At 44.1% G+C, this 23,096-nt stretch overlaps 1 protein-coding gene and 1 long non-coding RNA gene across 3 annotated transcripts in view; both read left to right on the top strand.

The window, feature by feature from the left end:
* LOC309802031 overlaps positions 1 to 23,096 on the top strand; it is a 622,798-nt gene that overhangs the window by 62,846 nt on the left and 536,856 nt on the right. The window lies entirely within an intron of this gene.
* NRDE2 (NRDE-2, necessary for RNA interference, domain containing) overlaps positions 1 to 23,096 on the top strand; it is a 48,678-nt gene that overhangs the window by 18,300 nt on the left and 7,282 nt on the right. For both annotated transcript variants that reach the window (XM_082617004.1, XM_082617005.1), the window contains exons 4-10: positions 2,902 to 3,051; positions 9,008 to 9,458; positions 10,229 to 10,634; positions 11,968 to 12,101; positions 15,078 to 15,198; positions 19,582 to 19,757; positions 22,025 to 22,411. In XM_082617004.1, coding sequence (XP_082473130.1) covers positions 2,902 to 3,051; positions 9,008 to 9,458; positions 10,229 to 10,634; positions 11,968 to 12,101; positions 15,078 to 15,198; positions 19,582 to 19,757; positions 22,025 to 22,411 — 1,825 coding nt within the window. The remainder of the gene's footprint in view (positions 1 to 2,901; positions 3,052 to 9,007; positions 9,459 to 10,228; positions 10,635 to 11,967; positions 12,102 to 15,077; positions 15,199 to 19,581; positions 19,758 to 22,024; positions 22,412 to 23,096) is intronic.

The raw sequence follows: 23,096 nt of genomic DNA, 5'->3' as shown, positions 1-23,096 counted from the left end.
TCATTAAAAAAAAATAGGGCCATGATTTTATTTGAGAAATATTATTTAGACACAGTAATGGTTGTGTCAAAATCTGATTCAGACAAAAAGTCTACAGGATTTCTGAAAGATGGCAGATGTGCCTTACAGTGGGCATATGGGCCAGTTCATTACTTAGCTTTACACGCTTTTGTAACGAGTAAGAAAAATGTCTTCTTTCTCTTTCTTGATATGTCTTCCTTTCATTCACTCACATCAGAACCCCTGTGTGCATAACACACACACAGACACACACACAGACACACACACACAGGTTAAGGTTAATATAGCACTTAAAAATAATCATTGCGTTTGTCCTTATTTCACATTTGTTTAGAACCACTGTGTTAAAGGTATAGAATGGCTCATGACCACAGTACTTCCTTTCCTTGGGGGCCTTTTTTCTCCTCGTGTTTCGCTCTGCTGTCTACGCCGAGCATAGTGTTCCAGGTGTTCTGCAGGTTGACCCCCGAGCAGGTGCTTTTCCTCTCTGCTTAATCTAACTTCCTCTTACATAGGGAGGCACTTTTCCCATGCGTGAGACAGGTGGTTATGTGGTGAAACTACTTGAATTATTATTCCTCATTTAACTTTTTTCTTTTCTTTGTTCATGTGGTCTAGAAGAGAGAAAATCTAAGTCCTGTCCAAGGCATACTTGAAAAAATTGAGTGCTGTTAAGACTTTTGCAACTCTTCAGGGATTATTTGCTCTTGTGGTGTGCTTAGAAGTCCCGTTGATGTCAGTGGGAGCTGTGGTCGGAGTGAGCCTGGAATCCGGCCCGTAGTCTCCAGAGAGGCAGACACCGTAGTCTTCCGGGACCCTTCTGTCTGCAGATCCGTGTTGGAGAATGCCGCAGTCCTCTGTGGCTCAGAGGACCCAGATTTATTTAGCCTTCTCTGTGTCTCAGGTGCTATCCCTGTAACCCTAGAGGAGGAAGGAATACAGGAGTCTAGCAGCAAGGTTTCGAACTTGGCTGAATTTCTGTGGGCGGGAACCACCCCACCTTGCTTGCCTTTGAGTCCCCCCAGCGGTTGGCACTGGGCCTGATGTGGAGTAAACGCTCAAGTACGTTTTTGTTACATGAATGAATGGATGAATATACCATTGATATTGTTGCTTTTTTAGTATGTCTTCAAAGCAAAATACATTCATTGCTGTGTGTTCTGAAGACTCATCTTTATCTTTTTTATGGCTGAGGAAAATGAGTTTTAAAGGATTTCCTGAAACTGTACAGGAAGGACCATAAGAACTTGAAAGGTAGTTATTTTCAGCCTATGCTTAACCACATCAGAGGTGATCTTTACAGCCTCTTGATAGTTTTCTGATCCAGACAGCATTTTTAAGTCTGTTGACATTTTGTAGAATATCCCCATTAAGATCAGAGTGGATTGTTCGAGTCTTTGTCTTTTACTTTCTCCCTACTCACTTCTGCAGTCTGTTCCTGGGACGGTGACCTGGAAGAATCGTTTGTTTCTGTACAGACAGGGAGTAAGATATTACTGAGTTGTGAGAGTCTTTCCGTGATGTCAGGAAAGCGGCCTGGAGGGAGGGGTGGGTTGCATACCATATGGGACTCTATTTCAGGGTGATGGAGGGACAGCTTCCCCAGAGGTCACAGCTTATAACTGACCTTTGTGTCCTAGGATGAGCTCTTCTTCACCTTCAGGGGGAGGCGCTTCCTTCCTCGTACACAGCCTAGACCACAGCCTGCTTCCTGACCGCAGTACCCAGCAGGGGAGGAATGAGGGCTTGTTGCCCCCCAGGGGTGGTCTGCAGCCTGGCCCTTCCCGCCCCCTCTCCGCACTGGCTTTCCATTTCTTTCTGGAATGCATCGATCTCTTTCTCTCCCTTTGCTGCCCCTTTCAGTTTTTGTCATCAGAAAGCCCTCCACAGTTGTTCTGGAGGGGAATGTGTTAAAAATCACCATGTATTTTAACCCGAGATGCATCATTCAACAAATATTTATTGAGTAGCTACTTTGTGTCCCTGAAATACCATTCAGCCAATAATTGATTTAGAAGCCGTTAGAATCTTTATTTCTATCTGGGCAGAGCCAAAAAGCAAAGATGGAACAACACTTAATGGCTGTTTTGACTACTTTGGCACTTTCTTGTGTCAGCAGCATTATGAACTCATTTTCTTTAGAGGAAGAAAGAAGTTAGATGCCAGAAAAAAACCTCCCTCTTCTTTGACTCCTAGGGAACTGGTTCCCTTTGTATCTGAAAGTCTGCCAAGTCACAAATTGGTTCAAAGGGATAAGTAAGGGTCTTGTCTTAGAGTGGACTCTCTGCCCTTTAGATAGAGGTCCGGACGTATAGGCAAAACACCCTACACAGAGCCCAGACTATAAAAATGAGGCTTAGACCATGCCTGTACAGTAGCACACAAGACTGAAGAATTTAGAACTGTGGCTTTGTTGCTGTTGTTGATTTTAATTGGAATAAATTATCTGAGCACTTTCAAGTAAGTTAGGCAAAGTTAGGGCAGCCTTATCTTTCTCTCTCTCTCTCTCTTTTTTTTTTTTTTTTTAGAAAAAACCTTGTTTATAAATATACTTAAAAATCAAGTTATAATCATTTAAATGAATTATTTTTTTAAAAAACACCTATATCCTTCACGTCTATTTCTGGGATAAGTTGACTTCATTTCTTGGTAAAGGTCACTTAGTGTTGACAGTTTTTGCTCTGTATTTTAAAACTTTCTCCAGAGTAGGAGTCCTCTTCCCATTTTTATGGCATGTGCACATTTTATGTACTTAGGTGTGCTTGATGCTGTACGGAGTTTGAAATGTGTAACTTTCACATTTCTGAAACGTGAAATATGTAACTGGGAGATTTCTAAGTGCCTCTTCCCTTTTCTTGTTCGCCTTCCTTTGTCCCACAGCCAAGAAAATAATGCCACTGCTGATATTGGACGTCACTTTGTTTGGCTTGAGGACGTTCAGGCTCTGACGGGAGAAACCTTCAGAACAGATAAGAAGCCGGATCCTGCAAACTGGGAATATAAGTCTCTTTACCGAGGAGATGTAGCAAGGTATCCATTGTATAGCTCTCCCTGGCTTTCCCTGGCGGGAGGGAACTTCCTTCTCCTCTGTGCTCTCTCAGCACTGTCTGCGTCTCTTTGCCTCCCCACCCCCGCCATCGACTCTGTTGACTTTTATCCACTGTTAACTTGTGTAGGCATATACGATAGAAGGTGAGTGATCTCACATTCTAAAATAAAATTTTAAACCTTGAGATCAGGACCCAGGTCAGATTAATCTTATTTAACCATGGTGCTTGGCATAGTGTGTGGCATAGTAGGTGTTCAATGAATATTTGTAGAATGAATGAACCGAAAAATACCTTGAAATAATTGTGACTCTCCGTAAACCATTTGGTCTAATCTATATGCCGTTCTTAGAATTTACAAAAGCCTTTTATTTATCCACCCCCTGCAACGCACACATGCCATTTTAAAAAATGACATTAAATGGTAATGACTTTTTCAAACTGTTTCCAGCATACATACGTCACCAGATAATCGTAAAAATAGCTGATGGTATTTGCTTCAGTAATGAGTTTCAACTTTTCTCCTCTAATCTGTCAATCAAAAATATTTGAATCCTCAATAAACCCCTTAGACACTTAGTACTTTGTAAGAACAATAATACACAGTCTCTGTTCCCAAACAGCTTATAGGTAATGAAAACTGAAGGTAGAGAATCATGGAATATATGGCCAAGAGGAGGCCTTGAAGATCATTATCATTCTTTATGGGCTAATTAGTTTTTAAAGTAAATTTTAGTTCCCATTACTTTTCTGCACCTCCACATTTTAGTCACATTGTCACTCATTGTGACACTGTAACTCACCACATAAGCAACTCCAACTAAAATTTCCTCTACGATGAGTTTATATCAGGTTTTTTTGGTGCATATTTGTATCTCCATACTGTCTACTAAAACCTCATGGCAGGGAGTAAGTGACTATCATATTTAAAGTGTATTTGTGTATTTTTAGAATGATTTTAATGCTCCCTAAAGTCCTGTGCGGTTTTTCATGCCGCAGATGTGGGGATACACAGCAAATGCTGGATTGGCATGAAGTATGTAGCATGATCCTGTGCATGTTCTCTCACCGATGCTAGCCTGTCTGACCCTCACAGCTGCTCCATGAGGAGGGGGCACTCTGATTTTACCAACAAGGAAAGGAGTCTCAGAGATGAAGTACCTTCTCAAGGTCATACAACCAGGAAGCAGGAGAGTTGGGGTTTAAACCTGTATTTCTCTGACTTCAGATGTTCTTCCACTGTCCACACAAAAAAAAGAAGAGACAGGTTGGGTGGTAGGGCATTTTCTAGGCTGGGAAACAGAAGGCTCTGGTTCTCATTCTGACTTTGCTGTTGACTAGTAATATAATCCCAGGCAAGTCTCTTAACTTCTCTGAGCTTCCATTTCTTCAGTTGTAAATTGGGAATTGTAACGCCTGCTGTGCCTTACACTCAAATATCAAAAATATTTGCCATGAAATTAGAAATTGGTGTGCAAATAGAAAGAGTTATTATTTAGTAATAGATTGAAAAAAAGAAAAAATATGAACAGAGAGTGGCTCTTGAGCCTCTGTTAATCAATGGCCCAGAGCTCAGGAAGAGTAATTAAAGACAACTTTATTAATCTAAACTACAAAGAGACTACTACAAAGGGCTTAGGGCATTGGTGTGATTTCCTAGTAAATTACTAAAACTTAAGTAGGCAAGTCTTGCCCAGATTAATAGCTGTACAACTGTTGGTGTCCAGGTCTGAGAAGGTGTTGGTCCCATGGTACTCTGAGCTGCTCAGGGGACGGTGGGAATACTGTGTCAGGTACTGAATTTTCACACTTTTTAAGAGGGATACTGACAAACCAAGAGCATTGAGAGGAAGGTGAGCAGACACTTGGCTAAGGCCATCGCATGAGGATGAGGTGAGGGCTTGTGGGTATTTGGCCCCTGTCAGGGGTATGGTCGTCGTTTTGTAGGCTTTGTTGGACTGTCTTTTGGAAGGTGGGTTGGCAACGTTCTGTGTAACTTGGGAAGCAGAACCGGGACCAGTGAGTGGAAGTCTGGCTCAGCATAAAAGCGATCTAAGAGTGTGAGCATCCCAGCAATGATGTGTGTTTTGGAGCATTGTCGTAAGCAAGGGTCAGGTTCTAAAGTTAGTGTATAACAAGTCAGAATTACCTTTGGAAAATTCCGTAGGACTAATATACTATCTGTCAGTGAAGTTCAGCTAGTTTTTTCTCCTTTTTTGGAAGAGATGATTGTTTCTTTGGCTATATACCAGATGAAATAATTGGCTTAAGTTTAGGAGCCAAGTTGTATGAAATAATAATAATAATTTAAACTTATCTAGTCCTTACTGTATGGCTAAGGACTTTACATATATAATTTAATTTTTTTTCTATTTATTTATTTAGTTATTTTTGGTTGTGTTGGGTCTTCGTTGCTGCGTGTGGGCTTTCTCTAGTTGCGGCGAGCGGGGGCTACTCTTCGTTGCGGTGCACAGGCTTCTCATTGCGGTGGCTTCTCGTTGCAGAGCACAGGCTCTAGGCGTGCGGGCTTCAGCAGTTGTGGTGCGTGGGCTCAGTAGTTGTGGCTCGCGGGCTCTAGAGCACAGGCTCAGTAGTTGTGGCACACAGGCTTAGTTGCTCCGCAGCATGTGGGATCTAATTCCCTGACCAGGGATTGAACCCATGTCCCCTGCATTGGCAGGCGGATTCTTAACCACTGCGCCACCAGGGAAGTCCCAGGACTTTACATATGTAAACTTTTTTGATCATCCTAGCAATTCTCTGACATAAGGTATTGTTATTATCCCTGTTTTACAGACAAGGAAACTGAGGCACAGTTTGTTTGTTTGTTTGTTTTTTAAAACTTGATCATGGTCACCCAGCTAATAAATGGTGGAGTTGGAATTTGGACCTAGGCAGTCAGACACTGAGAAGGCATGTGTGAATTGAATTCGCCAAAGGAAAGGCAAATTCATGTTGCTCAGCCCAGCTTACTCTGGGGCTCAGACCCACTGAGTGGATTCAGGGCAGAACTGGGTGTTTGATTTAAACATATTCTCTTCCCAAACCCTTTCCCTTTTTCTTTTCTTTTCATTTCTTTCACTCTTTCTTTCTTTCTCTCTCTCTCTCTTTTTTTTGGGGGAGGTGACTAAGTACCTGTATCTGAATTTATTTAAATTAGATACATGTGATATCATTCACTGACCCTCCAAACAAAGTGGGGGTCCCTACCTCTGGAATTATTCAAGTGAAGACTAGCAGATTATTTGGTAAGGATTTTATAGGAAAGTGCCTTTATTTGGGGAACTATTGCATTAATCCTAGGTTCTGTCCAATTATTGAGGTTCTGTGATAAGTGATAAATTGTATAGAACCTAAATATCCAACAGTAGGGAAATGATTAAATAAATTATGACACACTCTTCCAATGAACCAGTTTGAAGCCAATAAAAATTGTATTTTCTGAAACTAATGGTATGGGGAAATGCTTAAAAGTAGGGAGGAAAGCCTGAAGCTATATATCAGCTATTTTAAAAAAGGATGTGTGTATGTATATATATGAATATATGCATATGCACATTATCTGAAAGTTGATACTTAATAATGTAGGCCAGTAGCATTCTTTTTTCTCCTTTATCATTTTCATCAAATTTGTTATAAAAGGAAGCTATTAAAATCAGTTTTACAAAATGCAGTTTTAAAGTCAGAAAACATTTTTTAAGAGATTGAATATCTAAAATCTTGTTCATTTTTAGTGAAAATAAGATAGTAATTAAGGAAAACAAAACTAGTTTTTAACTTAAAATTTGTTTCTTAGGGGCTGAAAGGCTTATATAGAGCTGTTTTAGCCTATTTTATCTCATCACCCCTTTGCTAAAGTTGTTTGACTCATAAATGGAAAGGAGAGAGATTATCCAGAGATAATCCAGGAGGAACGGGAGAGAGGATAAAGAGAAAGGGTTTGAGAGAAAACTCGTGTGTGTGAGAGAAACTATTCCCGCAAAGTGGAATCACCACAGTAGAGCAGTGGGGGAGGCACAGGCAAGCAGAGAGCTTCTCAGGTCTCTGTTGACAGTGAGGAAGGAGAGGAGGTGATGGAGCTGGACCAGGACGATGTGGAAGAGAAGCTCCCTGGGAGTTGACAGAAGATGGCAGCACCTCTCTCTTGCTTTTTTCTCTCCACAGCATTTTATTGTGAAAAAATTTCAAAATACAGCCAAAGTCGAAAGAATTGTACAGTGAGCACTCATATAACCATGCCCTGCGTTCTACCATTAATGTCTCTGTGCTTGCCTTGTCACATACGTGTCCATTCGGCTGTCTACCCACCCATCTTAATTTTTGGATGCGTCTCAAAGTAAACTGCAGAAATCAATACACTGCCCCCTAAATACTTCAATGTGCATATCATTGGCTAGAGTTCAAGATTTGCTTATTTTTTCTTTTGATTTAAAATTTACTTACAGTGTAATAATCCACATCTTTATTTGCTGAGTTTGACAAATGCATATACCTGTGTAACCCAGACACCTATGAAAATAGAGGACATTACTGTGACCCCAAGAAGTTTCCCCAGGCTCCTTTCCACTCAGTCCACACCCCACCTCCCTAGAGAAGATTACCATTCTAATTTTTTTCCACCATCAATTAGTATGGTCTATTCTAGAATTTCATATAAATGGAATCATATAGCGTGTGCTCCATTGTGTCTGGCTCCTTTCACTCGGCATAATGTTTTTGAGTTTCAGCCATGCTATGGCATTTATCAGTAGTTTGTTCCTCTTCCTGGTGGGAGTATTCCATCAATGGCCATACCACCATTTGTTTATCCATTCTTCTATTGATGGACACCTGGACTTTTTCCAGTATTTGGCTGTAAGGAATAAAGCTGCTGAGAAGATTTGTGCACAGCTCTTTGTGTAGACGTGTGGTTTCCTTTTTCTTGGGTAAATACCTAGGAATAGAATTGCTAGGTCATAGGGTAAGGTCTGTGTTTAGTTTTTTTAAGAAACTGCCAGACCTTTTCCCAAAGTGATTGTACCAGTTTACATTCCCACCAACAGCATATGAGAGTCCCGGTTACTCCACAGATCATTTGCCAACATTTGGTATTGTCAGTCCTTTTAATTTTAGCTGTCTGGTGGGCCTGTGCTGTATCTCACTGTGGTTTTAATTGCTTTTCCTTGATGACTAATGATGTTGACCACTTTTTGTGCTTATTGGTCATTCATATCTTTTGTGACATTTCTGTTCAGATCTTTTGCCCATTTTTTAATTGGGTTGTTTGTATAACATACATACAAAAAAGTGTGCACGGTTTTCCTTAGCTTTTGTGCACATATTCAGTAGTCTCGTGTTTAACTCTGGGGACGCCTACATGATCCATAAAAGCATTTCAGAACCCAGCCTCTTTTCCTGTAGAGTAGAAAATAGCCAAATGTAATTTTATTTGACATACTTTGTTTCAGGATTAAAAAAAGAATCTTAGACCTCTCTGTTATCTTAAGTAGGGACACAGGGCAGTACTGAGAAAAAGGGACTGGTCTAGGAGACGGATGACCTAGCGTCACCTGAGGTCTCAGCGTCCTCATCTAGGAATGGTGTAAAAGAGGAGATGATTTCCGCCTTGCCTGTCACACATGATTGTGATGTTCAGATGACATAATGTATGGGACAGTGCTGTACAAAGCTGCAGGAGAATATAAGTTACTAAGATCTGGAAGACAGGCGTGATCTTAAATTCATGAGACGTAAACAAAGAGTCATGTTAGAGGAATAAGGCAGGCAGGAAAAGTTAACAGCTAATCCTTGTACTTCTCTAAATAGAAGCAATTTGAAGGGAAGGTGAATTTGAATGTATGCAGTTAACTTGCAGAACAGAGTGTGTCTGCTGGGTCTTCAGTGATTTGGATCCAGGGCACATGTTCTCTCAGTAACTTGTTTTCTTTTTCAAATATAAGATACAAGAGGAAAGGAGACTCCTGCCTTGGCATTAACCCTAAGAAGCAGTGTATATCTTGGGAGGGGACTTCCACAGCAAAGAAGCGGTCACACAAGCATGTCGAGCGCTACTTTACAAAGAAGAGTGTGGGATTAATGAACATTGACGGAGTTGCCATTAGCAGTAAAACTGAACCTCCCTCATCAGAGTCGATCTCATTTATCCCAGTGAAGGGTGCAGAGGATGTGGTTTCCCCTGTTACAACCTGGTTGAACCCTCTGGGGATTTATGATGAAGCCACCACGCAGTGGTTACAAGGCCGGGGTCCTTCAGGGCAAGAATCCAAGCAGCCAGATTCACAGCCCAACAGAGAGAACGTGCTTCTCAAGGCCAAGGTGGAGGAGTTTAACAGGAGGGTTTGGGAGAATCCTCGGGATATTCAGCTGTGGATGGCATTTGTTGCTTTTCAGGTAAGTATCGCTGTCCCAGTTCTCTTACCTTAGAATAACGGTCTTAATTTGGGGCACTGATATACTCTGCAGTGATTTTTGAGCTCCTAGGAGGAACCCTGGTGCCGGGCCTCTAAAGATAACTAGAATTCAGCCCTTGCCTTGAGTTTACTCAAAAGCCCAGTGAGGAAGGATAAATGCCATCTGGGGTAATAAATGCTATAACATCTAATTTGGGGATGGAATGAGGGGGTGACTTGCCACTAGGGAGTAAGAAATGGCTTCCAACGGATGGTGAAACTTGAACAGAATCGTGAAAGAACAGTAGATGCTAACCAGGCAGGGGGAGGCGTTCCTGAAATACAAACAGAGCATGCGAAGGGCACAGAATTGCAAAGGGGGGCTGCCCGTGCAATGACGTAGTTAGAGCTGTGTGCTCCCCTTCTGGAACACATGGATTTGTCTTCGTCCCACTTATCGTTTTGAACCACTTATATAATTATCATATTTGTCCTACATTTGGCTGTGTTATTGGTGAAACTGGCTCTTCAGAAAAGGTTTTCAAGACATTGCATGCTAGTTATTGATACATAAATCTAAGTTTAAAATGACAGAGAGTGGATAGGTAAATTAGGTGAACTAAACACAAGATCAAACATGTCTGAATAACAATTCATTTTGAGAGGTGAGAAACCGTTGGGGGCTTATAAGTCAACTCTACAAGCAGCCTTGAAATCCTGAGGGTCCCCCACTTCCATGTGCATTTGTAAATTGGTGTTTTTGTTGTTGAGGACGAGGTCATGAGAAGTCCGGGCCTGTACGCCATCGAGGAAGGAGAGCAGGAAAAGCAGAAGCGGTCCCTGAGGCTGGTTCTGGAGAAGAAGCTGGCCATTCTGGAACGGGCCGTGGAAAGCAACCCGAGCAGCGTGGATCTGAAACTCGCCAAGCTGCAGCTCTGCACCGAGTTCTGGGAGCCCTCCACTCTGGTCAAAGAGTGGCAGAAACTGATATTTTTACATCCCAACAATACAGCCCTTTGGCAGAAATACCTTTTATTTTGCCAGAGCCAGTTTAGTACCTTTTCCATATCAAAAATTCAGAGTCTTTATGGAAAATGCTTGAGTACTTTGTCTGCTGTTAAGGACGGCAGCATCTTGTCTCACCCTGAGCTGCCTGGCACTGAGGAGGCCATGTTTGGTAAGGAGATGATGACCAGATCCTCGTAGGCAGGAGGGGCTGTACTTTCTTTTGGCTAAGTTGAAAATGAAGATTTGTTTTCGGTTTATTTTAGGAATGTCTAAGTCGATAAAACTGATTTTTAAAAAAGATATTATGACTCCTTTTGATAACAGGTTCTCCCCCTCCAGCTTCTTGGTGGTGGGGCATTAGAGCCAGTAGGGTTCGGAAAATATCACCAGACTAGAAGTTCCAACTTTTCTACTTATTGATCAGGTACATGTAGTCAAGTCTCTGAACTGCTTTGGCTGTTGGTGGCCTTCTCTATTGAGATGCCTGCACTGCTCATCTGACCCGTTACAGCACAGGGCCTGAAGCACTAGTGTTTGCGGGGTGCCCTGACTGGCTGGAAATCACCGATAGATGCAGGTGTTTGCTATTATTATACTGTTGCCATTTTTGGCGGGTCCTGAAGGAGACTAGAATATAAATTTTGTCCAGTAATGAGGCACGGGAGCTGGAGAGTGTCACTCTTGACTTGAATCCTGAGTTTGCCCTTCACGGGTTCTGGTGTGACCTTGGATAGGTTCCGTAACCTGTTTGAGCTCTAGTTTCTCCCTCAGCAGCAATACTGCAATACCTGCTTTACCTGATGGTTGCGCATGTCAGCTAAGATAAGATATGGTGAGTCTAGCTCAGTGTCTGGCATGTAGCAGGTGTTTATTTGATCAAATCCCTGCAATCGAATAGTGCTACTAATTTCTAAAGATAGAAATATGTTGCTCTAGAAATAATAAGCATTTACTCCACTGACTTAAAGAGTCTCATGTTTGATATCCTTTGTGACGAGCTCAAACAGCTTAATGGTATTTAGTAGATGGAACTGTACCACAGTTAAAATGAACTGAAAATTTCAAACATGGAACCCTGATTTGTTTACAGCGGACTGAGTACACAATGAAAACTGCTGGTGAATAATGCCATCTAGTGATCAGTTGAGTACAGATCTTTGCTTTCTGATAAAAAATCTACAACGCCATCCTTTTCCTAGAATTTTTCTCATATTAATGAGTATTTGATAACCAATATTCAGACCATCCTCTTGCCTTATTTTATTGTTACTATTCGAACTCTGTGATAGTTTCACATAAAAATGAGAATGTACTTTCATTGCAGTACTATTTGAGTCCTTTAAAATCAGGACATGTATGTCCCACAGCTTTGAAAATATTAACAGTCACTAATTTCAGGGAAGAGATGTTCTGGGTGTTGAACTGCATGTCTGTAGGAGTTATGTTCTCTCCCTTTTTGGGTGTTAACCAGGGTTCTTCCCCTTTGCTCTCCCTGCCTGCAGCCCTCTTTCTTCAGCAGTGCCACTTTCTGCGGCAGGCTGGTCACTCCGAGAAGGCCGTCTCTCTGTTCCAGGCCATGGTTGACTTCACCTTCTTCAAACCCGACAGTGTGAAAGACCTGCCTACCAAAGGACAGGTGCAAGTCCTGCTTGAGTCCCCCCACCCCATCTCCATCTCTCTCCCTCCCCCTCTCCCTCTTTCGTGGGGGGGTGTGGATAATGGGAGGTGGTGGTCGTATTTTTTAAATATTTATATCCTCCTTTACATCAGTCCTGTTGAGGATTGTTCCTCAGAAATATTCTGGCAATCCAAAGAAAATTCCATAATGAAAGTAGTGAAACATGGAGAGAGGAAAGACGATCCCTCCACCTCCCCAAATACAAAGATTCACTTGTGTTCCTTTTCTTTCCCTTACTTACTGCCCGTGTTTAAATGCTAGTTGCCCCCGCCCTCCAGGCAGGCAGTTGTCATGCCCTTTAAACTGTGGTCCTCTCTCCTGCCTCTGTGGATTCTAATCTGGGTCTCGTGTCTCTCCCCTGGTGAACCTTTCCACCACCTAAAATCTTTGCTGGAGTTGCAAGTGAAATTACACGTTGGTGCTTTGTCAACACTGATCCTGACTGGGGGTGGGTAGGGCTGGGGGGGTTAGGCATTTAGAAGATGAGGGAACATTGCCAATATTTGTGATGTGAAGCAATAGAAAAAACTTACCGTAGAACTATCCAAATAAGAAAACCTTCTTTTCCCTTTTTCCACTCAAGAAAACTCAGTTTTCTACTCAGCAAAGAGGGTCTGATGAGAGATGGATTGGACATCTGAATTTATGGTGAACTTTCAAAGGTCTTTCGTGACAGGCTATGGTCTCCATCTTGTGGAGCTTTCATGAACTGCCTGTAAAGACTTTTTACCATCCTTATTTTTAACCTTTTTTTCCTAGACAAAATTGGGTTAAAGAATATCGGTTAGTATTGGTATAACTGATTATTAGTATAATAAGCCAGATAACACAGTTATTTTAAGACACGTTTTGCTGTTTGAATAACGTGCTGTGCTGCAGAAGTGGTTCTTAGCCTCTCTGCGGAGCCTGGGGTATGTGCTGGGGGTCAGGATCAAAATTGCCCTCACCCCCACCCCTTTGCTGACACCCTCTGGGGTGGGAGCAGTTGCTGATGGGCTTGGGGGGCGCTGCCCAGGACAGAAGCATCACCCAGGGCTGGCCCACGCACTTGAGGCTTTAAATACTCTTGAGGGCATGACCACACCTCAACTTAATACATGTTCCCAGCACACAGTAGGGACCAGTGCTTGTTGGCACCGAGCTGAAGGTGGTGGGCACCCAGTGAATAAGAGGTCTGTAATTTCAAAGCATGTGTATGACAACTTTGAAGCTTTTATTTAATGACATTCCATACCTTTGTAACTGAGAGACACTGTTACCATAAACAGAGTGGTACAACAGAAAACAGGCAGAGTCTGGGATTACTGGTCTGTGTTTCTGTGGAATAAATGAATTGGTTATAACCATTCATCACACTTAAAAAAACAAACCTTCTTTTCCTTGACTGCACTTCTGCCATCCCTTTTATTTATTTATTTATTATTTTTTTTGCGGTACGTGGGCCTCTCACTGTTGTGGCCCCTCCTGCCGCGGAGCACAGGCTCCGGACGCGCAGGCTCAGTGGCCATGGCTCACGGGCCCAGCCGCTCCGCAGCATGTGGGATCTTCCCGGACCGGGGCACGAACCCGTGTCCCCTGCATCGGCAGGCGGACTCTCAACCACTGAGCCACCAGGGAAGCCCTGCCATCCCTTTTATGAGAGCAAATCCTGTAAAGAGGGAGTGTAGTCCTCCCGGTTCCCCTTGCCGAGGTGGCTGCCTGCACTCGGAGCGCAGGGCCTGGCCCTCCTGTGGCTCTCCTGGATGCAGACGGGGGCTCAGGCTGGGTCATCCTGCCGCTCCTGCCCTTTGAAGCCTGCTCGTTCTTCTTCGAGAGGTTTCTTGCAAAAGCTTTCATTGAACAGGTTACTGGCTCACTTTTTTTTTTTTTTAATTTATTTGGTTGCACTAGGTCTCCTTAGTTGCGGCTTGCCAGCTCCTTTAGCTGCAGCTCACGGGCTCCTTAGTTGTGGCATGCAATCTCTTAGTTGCGGCATGTGAGATCTAGTTCCCTGACCAGGGATCGAACCCAGGCCCCTGCATTGGGAGCGTGGAGTCTTAACCACTGAACCACCAGGGAAGTCCCTACTGGCCAACTTTCAAAGTCCTGATTGCCAGGTGATGACATGTTCAGTTTCCTGTTCATGGAAGTGTTCACGTTTGTTCCATAGGGAATTGCTGCCGCCAAACTGCCCCCACACGCTGCAGGCCTGGTGGCCAGATGACTGAGGGAGGGGCCAGGCTTTACCCTGCAGGCCTGTTTGTTCACGGGGTGCCAGCCGTGTTCAGCCGTCTCCCAGCAAACACTTATTGAGTCCCTCCTGTGTGTTGGGCACAGTGCCAGGTGCTGGGGGTTTACTGTAATTGAGATGTGGTCCTGACCTCTAGAGCTCACAGTCTGTCCTGTTGAAACTTTGGTAATATAATATTGTAAATCAACTGTAATTCTATTAAAAAAAAAAAAGACGTTGAATCTCCTTCCCCTCCAAAGGTCTTGAAAGCAACATGACTTCAGGTATCAGTTAGGGGGCCCAGTGGCATTCAGGGAACTGGCAGTGCCACTGTCCCTGGTCAGAACCGGCAAATTGTCCCTCTGCCACCCAGCTGCAGGTCCCTTTTGGTGGGCTTGGCCCGTCTTTCTGTAACTAACCTCAGAGGCGTCCTCCCATCACCTTGTGCCATATTCTGTTTGTTAGGAGAAGCCGCTGGGCCCAGCCCACGTTCAAGGGTGTGAATACCTCAGGGCAGGGGAGGGCCACAGGGGCCTCTCTCGGTGGCTGCCTGTCACACTAATTGTTTTTTCTGTTTTGTGTATCGTATATCTACTCCCAAGACTGATGACAGGCAAGATTTCAAGAATCATAAGCCCCACTTATGCCAGTCAGCACTGATTTTGCCCAGTGACTTAGCAGTTCTGTACAAGGTAGACTAACCTCTTTATTTTAAACCTGAACAGGTAGAATTCTTTGAGCCCTTTTGGGACAGTGGAGAGCCCAGGGCTGGGGAGAAGGGCGCCCGAGGCTGGAGAGCGTGGATGCAGCAGCAGGAGCGGGGCGGCTGGGTGGTCGTCAGCCCAGGTAAGGCGCCTGTCAGTTGAGATGCTCCGCCTTTTCCTTCCAGAATTTGTTTTCACGTCTTCATGGGTTATTTGTTCGTAGGTGTGAGCTATTTATCAGTAGCTTAAGAACACTGTGCAAACATCAGAGTGTCAAAAACTCATGAAGTAACTGACCTGGGAGAAAGACTGTTTCTTCCCTTTAGAGATTTTAAAGCAGTTGACTGCCATCCCCTCCTTTAGTCCATACACTCTGAGGGTTGAATTTCTTTCCAGAGGAAGTAATTTTCATTTTTCCTTTTGTAGGTTGATTCTGATTTGTAATTTTGTTACTAATCCCCTGCTCTCCCTCCTCCCATTTTTGTGTGTGTTTAAGACTGTCTTTTTGTTTTCTTGGCAATGTACAGACCAACAGATTATTTGAAAAATACTTGCCTTTTTAGGAATACTATAAAATAATTATTAACTAGCATTTATACAGTAGTCATTCTAAGTGACTCCAAAGTATTTTCCAGATTTGTACTCTTCAAGACAGCATTGACCAACAGAAATATAATTCAAGTCACATATGTAACTTCACATTTTCTGGTAGTCACGTTAAAAAAGTGAAAAGAAAGAGGTGAAATTAATTTTGATAATGTATTTTGTTTAACCTAGTATATCAGAACATTAACATTTCAACATGTAATCAATTTAAACAAATTAATGAGCTATTTTGCCTTCTTTTTTTTCCATACAAAGACTTTGACATCTCGTGTGTATTTTATACTTACAGCACGTCTCAATTCAGACCAGCCACTTTCAGGTGCTTGATAGCCTCACACTATGGCTACTGAATTGGACAGTGCAGCTCTCAGCTATTCAGGAATGGCTTCACTTTCTGGTTTTGTTGAAAGTGTGAGGGGGAGAGAGCCCAGACTCAGCCAGCCTCTTCTCACAGGTGTGACCTTTCTGGGCCTTGGTTTCTTCATCCACAGCATGGAAGCTTTGGATTAGCTAAGGTCTGCTTGGCAGCGCAGAGCTCCAGGCCAGGTGGCATCCCCGCCTCCACTAAGGCAGGTAGGGTGGTGGGACCGTCAGGTATTTGGGGTGACTCTGCTCTGGGCAGTGCTGTCTGGTAATGGTCATGCCTCACCTGGGCTGTCAAAGGCTCAGCTGTTTTGACTTCTCTTGAGTGTCCTTTCCTAAAAGAACTAGAACTGTTCTTCAGGCTGACCTCAGTGGTTTCATATATGAAAACAATAACCTGCAGGGAAAAATGGAAGTAGGTGTTGCACTTTGAGCCACTGAGTCTGCAAGACCACATGAAGAGTTACGAAAATAGGTCTTTGGGTAATAAATCTTTCTCTGAGTGACCGACTCAGCATGGTTCTGTGTTTTCAGCTTGTTTTTGTTTGTTTCTATGTTTTGTGAATGAGCAAGACTCTTAGACTGCATGGTATGTATGTTCTAAAGTTTACCATATTCTGCAATTCTATGAGGATAGAGTTCTCATAGCAGTGTCCAGAGACCAAGTTAACATTACTTCTCTGATAAATGTCCAAATGTCTAATCGTCACTCATAATCAGATGTAAAGTAATTTTCTCAGAAAGGTAACCCCAGTGCTGAAACCTTGATTTTTAGTATCAAGTTAGGGACATGTGTTGGTGCCAATATTCCTGCAAAGTTTCCATTATAGAGAATCTTCTACTGAATTCAGTGAATTTCTTTCTAATGAATATAATGGGAGTACGCAAAACCCCAGCAGCATCAGGAGAAAGGTTGAAAGATTCTTGTTTTCAGAAAACTAGTGGATAGCTATTTTTGGTTTTGTTTTAAGTTTTTGGTTCATCATGACAGGGTTGGCATCTAGAGAGTGGCTGGTGTTTCTCATTGATTCTGAAGTACTTCTTCATACATTACAACTTATTTCTTCTTGCTTACCCTCACTTCCTGATTGTTACGTATATACATCTGTCCACAACCATGTAACTCTGAATTACTGATGTAATAAATTCTGATATCTAAGTCTGATGTGCAACTCACAGGGGTAATTTCTCTTATAGTAAGTTTCTCAGCGTGATTAAAGGATTACTTCAAATGTAGACCTTTAGAAGAAGGTGATAAACAGTTAAATTTGTTTTCTTCTTTGAGGAATTCAGAAGAGCATTGGGTAGAATATTGGGTTTAAAATGCTGGTACACGTATCATGCATTTCGATTTTTTGGGATTTTTGCTTGTTATTTATTTTGAAATACTTAGAGACTCACAAGAAGTTGGGGGACAAAATACACAGGGAGGTTTGTGCCCCCTTCACCCAGCTCCCCACAGTGCCAGTGCTGCAGAGAGTAGCAGAGCCGGGAAATCGATGCTGGTACAATCCACAGAGTTCATTCAGATTTCACTGGCTTGACAGGCACTCGTCTTTGCCTGTGTTTGTTTCGTACTTCACGGCTTTACCACACGTGCAGCTTCACGTAACCACAATCAAGATACAGAACCACTGCATCGCCACAGGGCCCCCTATGCTGTACCTTTCTCGCCATGCCTCCTCCCCGCTCCCCCCCACTCCCACCACTGATCTGTTCTCCATGTCTATTATTATATTACCGTGTTATTTCACCTATGTTTATATAAATGGGATCATAGGGCATGTAACTTTTCAACATTTTTTATTGTAAAACACACACAAACTTTACCATCTTAACTATTTTTAAGTGTACAGTTCAGTGACATTAGTTACATTCAGACAGTTGTGCGACCATCATCACCTCTATCCATCTCCTCAACTTTTTCATCTTCTCCAGCTGCAACTCTATACCCATTAAGTATTAACTCTCCATTCCTCTCCTCTGTCCCTAGCCCCTGACAGCCACCACTCTACTTTCTGTCTCTATGAATTTGACTACTTTAAGAACGTCATATAAGTGAAATCATTCAATATTTGTTGTTTGGTGATTGCTTATTTCACTTAGTATAATGTCTTCAAGGTTCATACAGTATGAAGCACGTGTCCATATTTCTTTGCTTTTTGAGGCTGAATAATTTTACATTGTATGTACACACCACATTTTATTTCTCTCTCCATCTGTGGATGGACACTTGGATTGCTTCAGCTTTTGGCAGTTGTGAATAATACTGCTGTGAACGTGGATACACAAATACCCGTTGGAGTCCCTGCTTTCAGTTCTTTGGGGTCTATACCCGGAAGTGGAATTGCCGGATCATGTGGTAGTTCTGTGTTTAATTTTTTGAGGATCCATCACACTGTTTTCCACATCAGCTGCACCATTTTACATCCCCACCACCAATGCACGAGGGTTCCAGTTTCTTCACATCCTCACTAACAGTTGTTTTCTGTGTAACTTTTTAAGATTGGCTTTTACTCAGCAGAATTCCCCTGAGATCCGTCCATACTGTTGCATGTGTCAGCAGTTTCTTCATATTTATTGCTTAGCGGTGCCCATGGCATAGATGTACCACAGTTTGTTTCTCTATTCACCCTCTGTAGGACATTTGGATAGTTGCCAGGTTTTGGGTATTACGAATAGAACTGCTGTGGGCATTAATGTATAGGTTTTTGTGTGAACATAGGTTTTCATTTTTCTGGGATCAGCACCAGGAATACAATTTCTGGGTCTTACGGTAAGTGCGTTTTAGTTTTATAAGAAACCGCCAAACTGTTTTCTGGGTGGCTGCACCATTTTACATACTCTGTTTGTTTATTTTTAAATATTGAACTTTACAGAAGACTCAGACTTTTTTCCTTTCCTATTCTGCATGTTCAGAGTTAGGAAACAAAAGTGAAATAAAGTATAGGATATCTTGACTTGCTTCTTTTTTAAAAAAAAGTGAACATGTGTCATAATCATAGGGCCACTGGCTAAAAATTCTGATGGCTTAAGAAAATCTAAAGCAATGCTCTCATTAAATGTCATTTAGCATTCTAGAAGTGTGTTGTACAATACAGTAGCCACTAGTGACACGTGGCTATTTTAATTAAAATTAGTTAAAATGAAATAAAATTTAAAATTCAGTTATTCTACCAGCTACATTTCAAGTGCCCAGTAAGTCACTTGTAGCTGGAAGCTATCATATTACTCAGCACAGAACTGGAACACTTTCGGCATCACAGAAAATTCCTCTGGGCAGTGCTGTCCTAAATATGTGTCATTCCCATTTTAATTGCTGTGATAGCATTAGCAGTCATCTTATTTCACCGGCTAACCTGCCGTTTTTTTCTGGGAACCTGAGTGACTATGGGAGAGTCTGTAAATGCCACTGAGTGTCCCAGAAGGCTGGGCCTGGGTCTTACCTTGGCCTTCCAGGTGCCCACCCCTGTAGCTGGCACAAGCAGGTAGATTTAAGTGTTGATGGTGGCTTTATTTGCTGGTTAGGTGTGCTAGAAGTTTGATTCTTGCCTAGATGATGACGATGATGAACCAGAAGACGACGACCAGGAAATTAAAGATAAGACTCTGCCCAGGTGGCAGATCTGGCTTGCTGCTGAGCGCTCCCGAGACCACAGACACTGGCGGCCGTGGCGCCCTGAGAAGACCAAGAAGCAGGCGGAGGAAGACTGTGAGGACCCAGAGAGGCAGGTGAGCGCCACGCCCCCCACGGGGTCTTTGCTCTGCCCCCGTTCCCGTTGGGGTTTGGCTCCCCAGAGGAGTCTGCTGGGCTTTCTGGGCACCTGCCTGGCTTGGGAGGTTCTAGCCTGCTCCTGCTTGCGGAAACTCCCCTCTTTCCCGGAAACCGGGGAGGCTTTCACTGGCTGTGAGTGATGGGGGAGCATCGAGGCACTCAGCCTGATAGTTCTTGTCCCCGAGGAGGAGGGTCGGCTCTGGTGGTCACCCTTCTGGAGATTGTCTTCCAGGTTATTCAGTTAATTTTTCACACGGAAGCCTGGGGGCTCAGGGTTTAAAAGCGTGGAGTCACTGTCCTAGATTCTTCAACTGTGTCCACTTTCCCCACCCTACTCTTGGATCCTTAAAGATGGGTGGGTGGGTGTGACTCCGGAAGACAAGAGGGACAGGAGTGTAGAGGCCGTGTTGGGACGGTGGGTGTCCAGCTCATCTTGCTGGGGAGGAAGTAGCATCTCTTGGGCACCTGTGCTCGCCAGGCACTCAGGTTACGTCCCTCACGGCTGTTGGCATGGCTTGGCGCCTGCTACTCTGTGCCCAGTGGCCAGCAGCTTTGGAAGTTTTACATTAAACGAAAGGAAGAGATTCTATTTTGATACCTGGAATTGAGCCACTTTGACAAGATACCAAGTACAGTCGACCCTTAAACAATGAGGGGCTTAGGGGCACCGACTCCCCCGAGCAATTGAAAATCCGACTATAACTTTGCAGTCAGCACTCCGCATCCGTGGTTCCACAGCTGCGGATTCAACCAGCCACGGGTCACGGGGTCCTGTGGGACATGTTTAGTGAAAAAATCCGTGTGTAAGTGGACCCGCCCAGTTCAAACCCGTGCTGTTCAAGGGTCTACTGTGTGCTGCTTGGCATGTGACAGGTCACAAGTACAGTCTGAGAGGTTTTACAGCAGCAAAGGCTCCTGAGCTTTGACCTGCCTGCTCCCTGCAAAGCACGTGCCGTGAGAGTGGAGACTTTGCCTGTTTCCGTCACTGCTGCGTCACCAGTGCCTGGACGAAGCTTGCCCAGTGGTGAGCGCTCCGTTAATAGTCCTGGATGTGGACAGTATTTATTTGATGCCAGAGCCTCGGCTCCAGGCAGAGGGATCAGCACGAGTGAAGGAACCAGAGGCCCGGGGATGTTCGAGGAGTGGCCAGAATGAGAAAACAGCACTGGGAGGGAGGACGGGGGTGGCCTCTGGGCAGGGGGGAAGGGCCAGCGCCCGGGGGAATGGCTGCTCATGTGGCGACCATCCGTCGTGTGGCGAGCCTGCCCGTGAGGGCCCCGCCCCGCCGAGCTGAAGTTTTCAGGCAGAGTGGGTGGGCTCGGTCTTCGGTGTCTGATGGCTTTACAGAGTTCATGGTCACCCTTCAGAAGTTAGTTCTCAAGGCGCAGCGTTTTGGCGGTTTCCCGGAAGCCCATTTCTGGAGCAAACTACTGCCGCGAGCGATTTCTTAGATTTTTTTCTCTAGTCAAAGCCTGGAGGAGAAAAAGCTTTCTGATTAGTGGTGGTTTTGATGAGCTGAGTCCCAGGTAGTGCACTTTTATTGTGCTCGTGTTTTGATTTCCTCTTTGCTGAGGGCCACAGAGACCAGTCAGATACGCAGGACCTGAGCCGCAGTGTAGTCCCCATACGTGAAGTCAGCTACAAACGGTTCCCGTCAGTATTAGGCTCTTACAGTTGCTTTCAGCACATGGTCTGTGGCTCCTGCACTTTCCTTTTTACTGTGCTGCTGTTTGCATATTTTTTAGCATATCTTTCATTTCCTGAAGCCATTTTATACAAAGAAACCACAAAGTAGTAAAGCTCTTCTATCTTAAAATAAAAATTTTTCACAATTGTAACTTATCAAAGTAACTAGAAAAGCAATTTTGTGTGTTCTCAGAAGTGAATGTAAAAAAAAAAAGTGCATGTGATTTTAGATTTCCTGTGAATCCGTTAGGAGACTGAAAGTTTCCGCTTTGGTGTCCCCTCCTGTGGAGGATTCCCAGGACGTGTGAGATGCTGCTGGCGCTGCGGGACCCCTGGCACTCACCCTCCTGCCCTCAGCTTGCCTTGGGAGGCCTCTAGCTTTTTTGCGTCTTGCAGACAACCTAGCTCTTGTCTGTTTAAAATTTAATTTGAATAATGTTGACTCGTTAAGTATATCCCTATAAAAAGAATTGTGGAAAAAATTGTGAAGGCTTCTTTGTTTGTTGCATTCGGTCACTTGATTTTGTCTTTGTTGCAGGTGTTGTTTGATGATATTGGACAGTCTCTGATCCGACTTTCCAGCCCGGATCTTCAGTTTCAGCTGATTGCAGCCTTTCTGCAGTTCTTGGGTGTGCCTTCCGGCTTCAGCCCTCCGGCCTCCTGCCTCTATCTGGCCATGGATGAGAACAGCATCTTTGACAACGGACTTTATGATGAAAAGCCCTTGACTTTTCTCAACCTTTCATTTTCCGGCGTCAGCTGTGTCGGACGCACGGACCAGCTGGGTTGCCGGCACTGGACCAGGGGTCACACTCGAGAGGGCGAGGAGTTCATCCGCAGCATCTTCCACCTCGTGATGCCTTTGTTTTCAGGCGAGGAGAGGTCTGAGCTCTGCTTCTCCTGGTTACGGTACGAGATTGCAAAGGTAACTCCGGCCTCCTCTCCCCTGTGTGAGGACCTCATTTCCCATCGCTGTTTGTCAGGGGGATGGCCAGGCTCTTGGTGTTGTTCAGGGCTCTGGGCCACAGCACCACCGGGTGTGTGGCTGCCCCTTCTGAGGGGCCACGGGGAAGAGGAGGAAGGTGGGAGTGAGTCCAGCGCGTCAGTGACGGGAGCTGTTTGTTGTGTTGACTCTTTATTACCAGATGTCTGTGATCATGTGAGCAGTTAGTGTTAAGGACCAAGCTTAAGCTTAAGCCAGGTTAGAGCATTTAGGGGCTTATTAAAATAGATGAAATAAGCTACTTACTTATGCTGCTCTTCAGTATCTGCTAGAAGTTCGTCTAGGGTTGACTCCTCTGCCCTCTGCTGGCCACCGGTTAGTATTGAATTATAAAACCCAAAGTTCTGATGCTTTAATTGCAGGTTGCACACACCAGGCTGTATGTATTATTAAAATAGTGCCTGGGGGCTTCCCTGGTGGCACAGTGGTTGAGAGTCCACCTGCCGATGCAGGGGACACGGGTTCGTGCCCCGGTCCGGGAGGATCCCACATGCTGCGGAGTGGCTGGGCCCGTGAGCCATGGCTGCTGAGCCTGTGCGTCCGGAGCCTGTGCTCCGCAACGGGAGAGGCCGCAACAGTGAGAGGCCCGCGTACCGCAAAAAAAATT

This window comes from Mesoplodon mirus (assembly GCF_964341445.2).
Source record: "Mesoplodon mirus genome assembly, chromosome: 4".
In the NCBI taxonomy this organism is placed as follows: Eukaryota; Metazoa; Chordata; class Mammalia; order Artiodactyla; family Ziphiidae; genus Mesoplodon; species Mesoplodon mirus.
The sequence above is the reverse complement of the archived record's forward strand: the minus strand, read 5'-3'. Positions and strand labels throughout refer to the sequence as shown.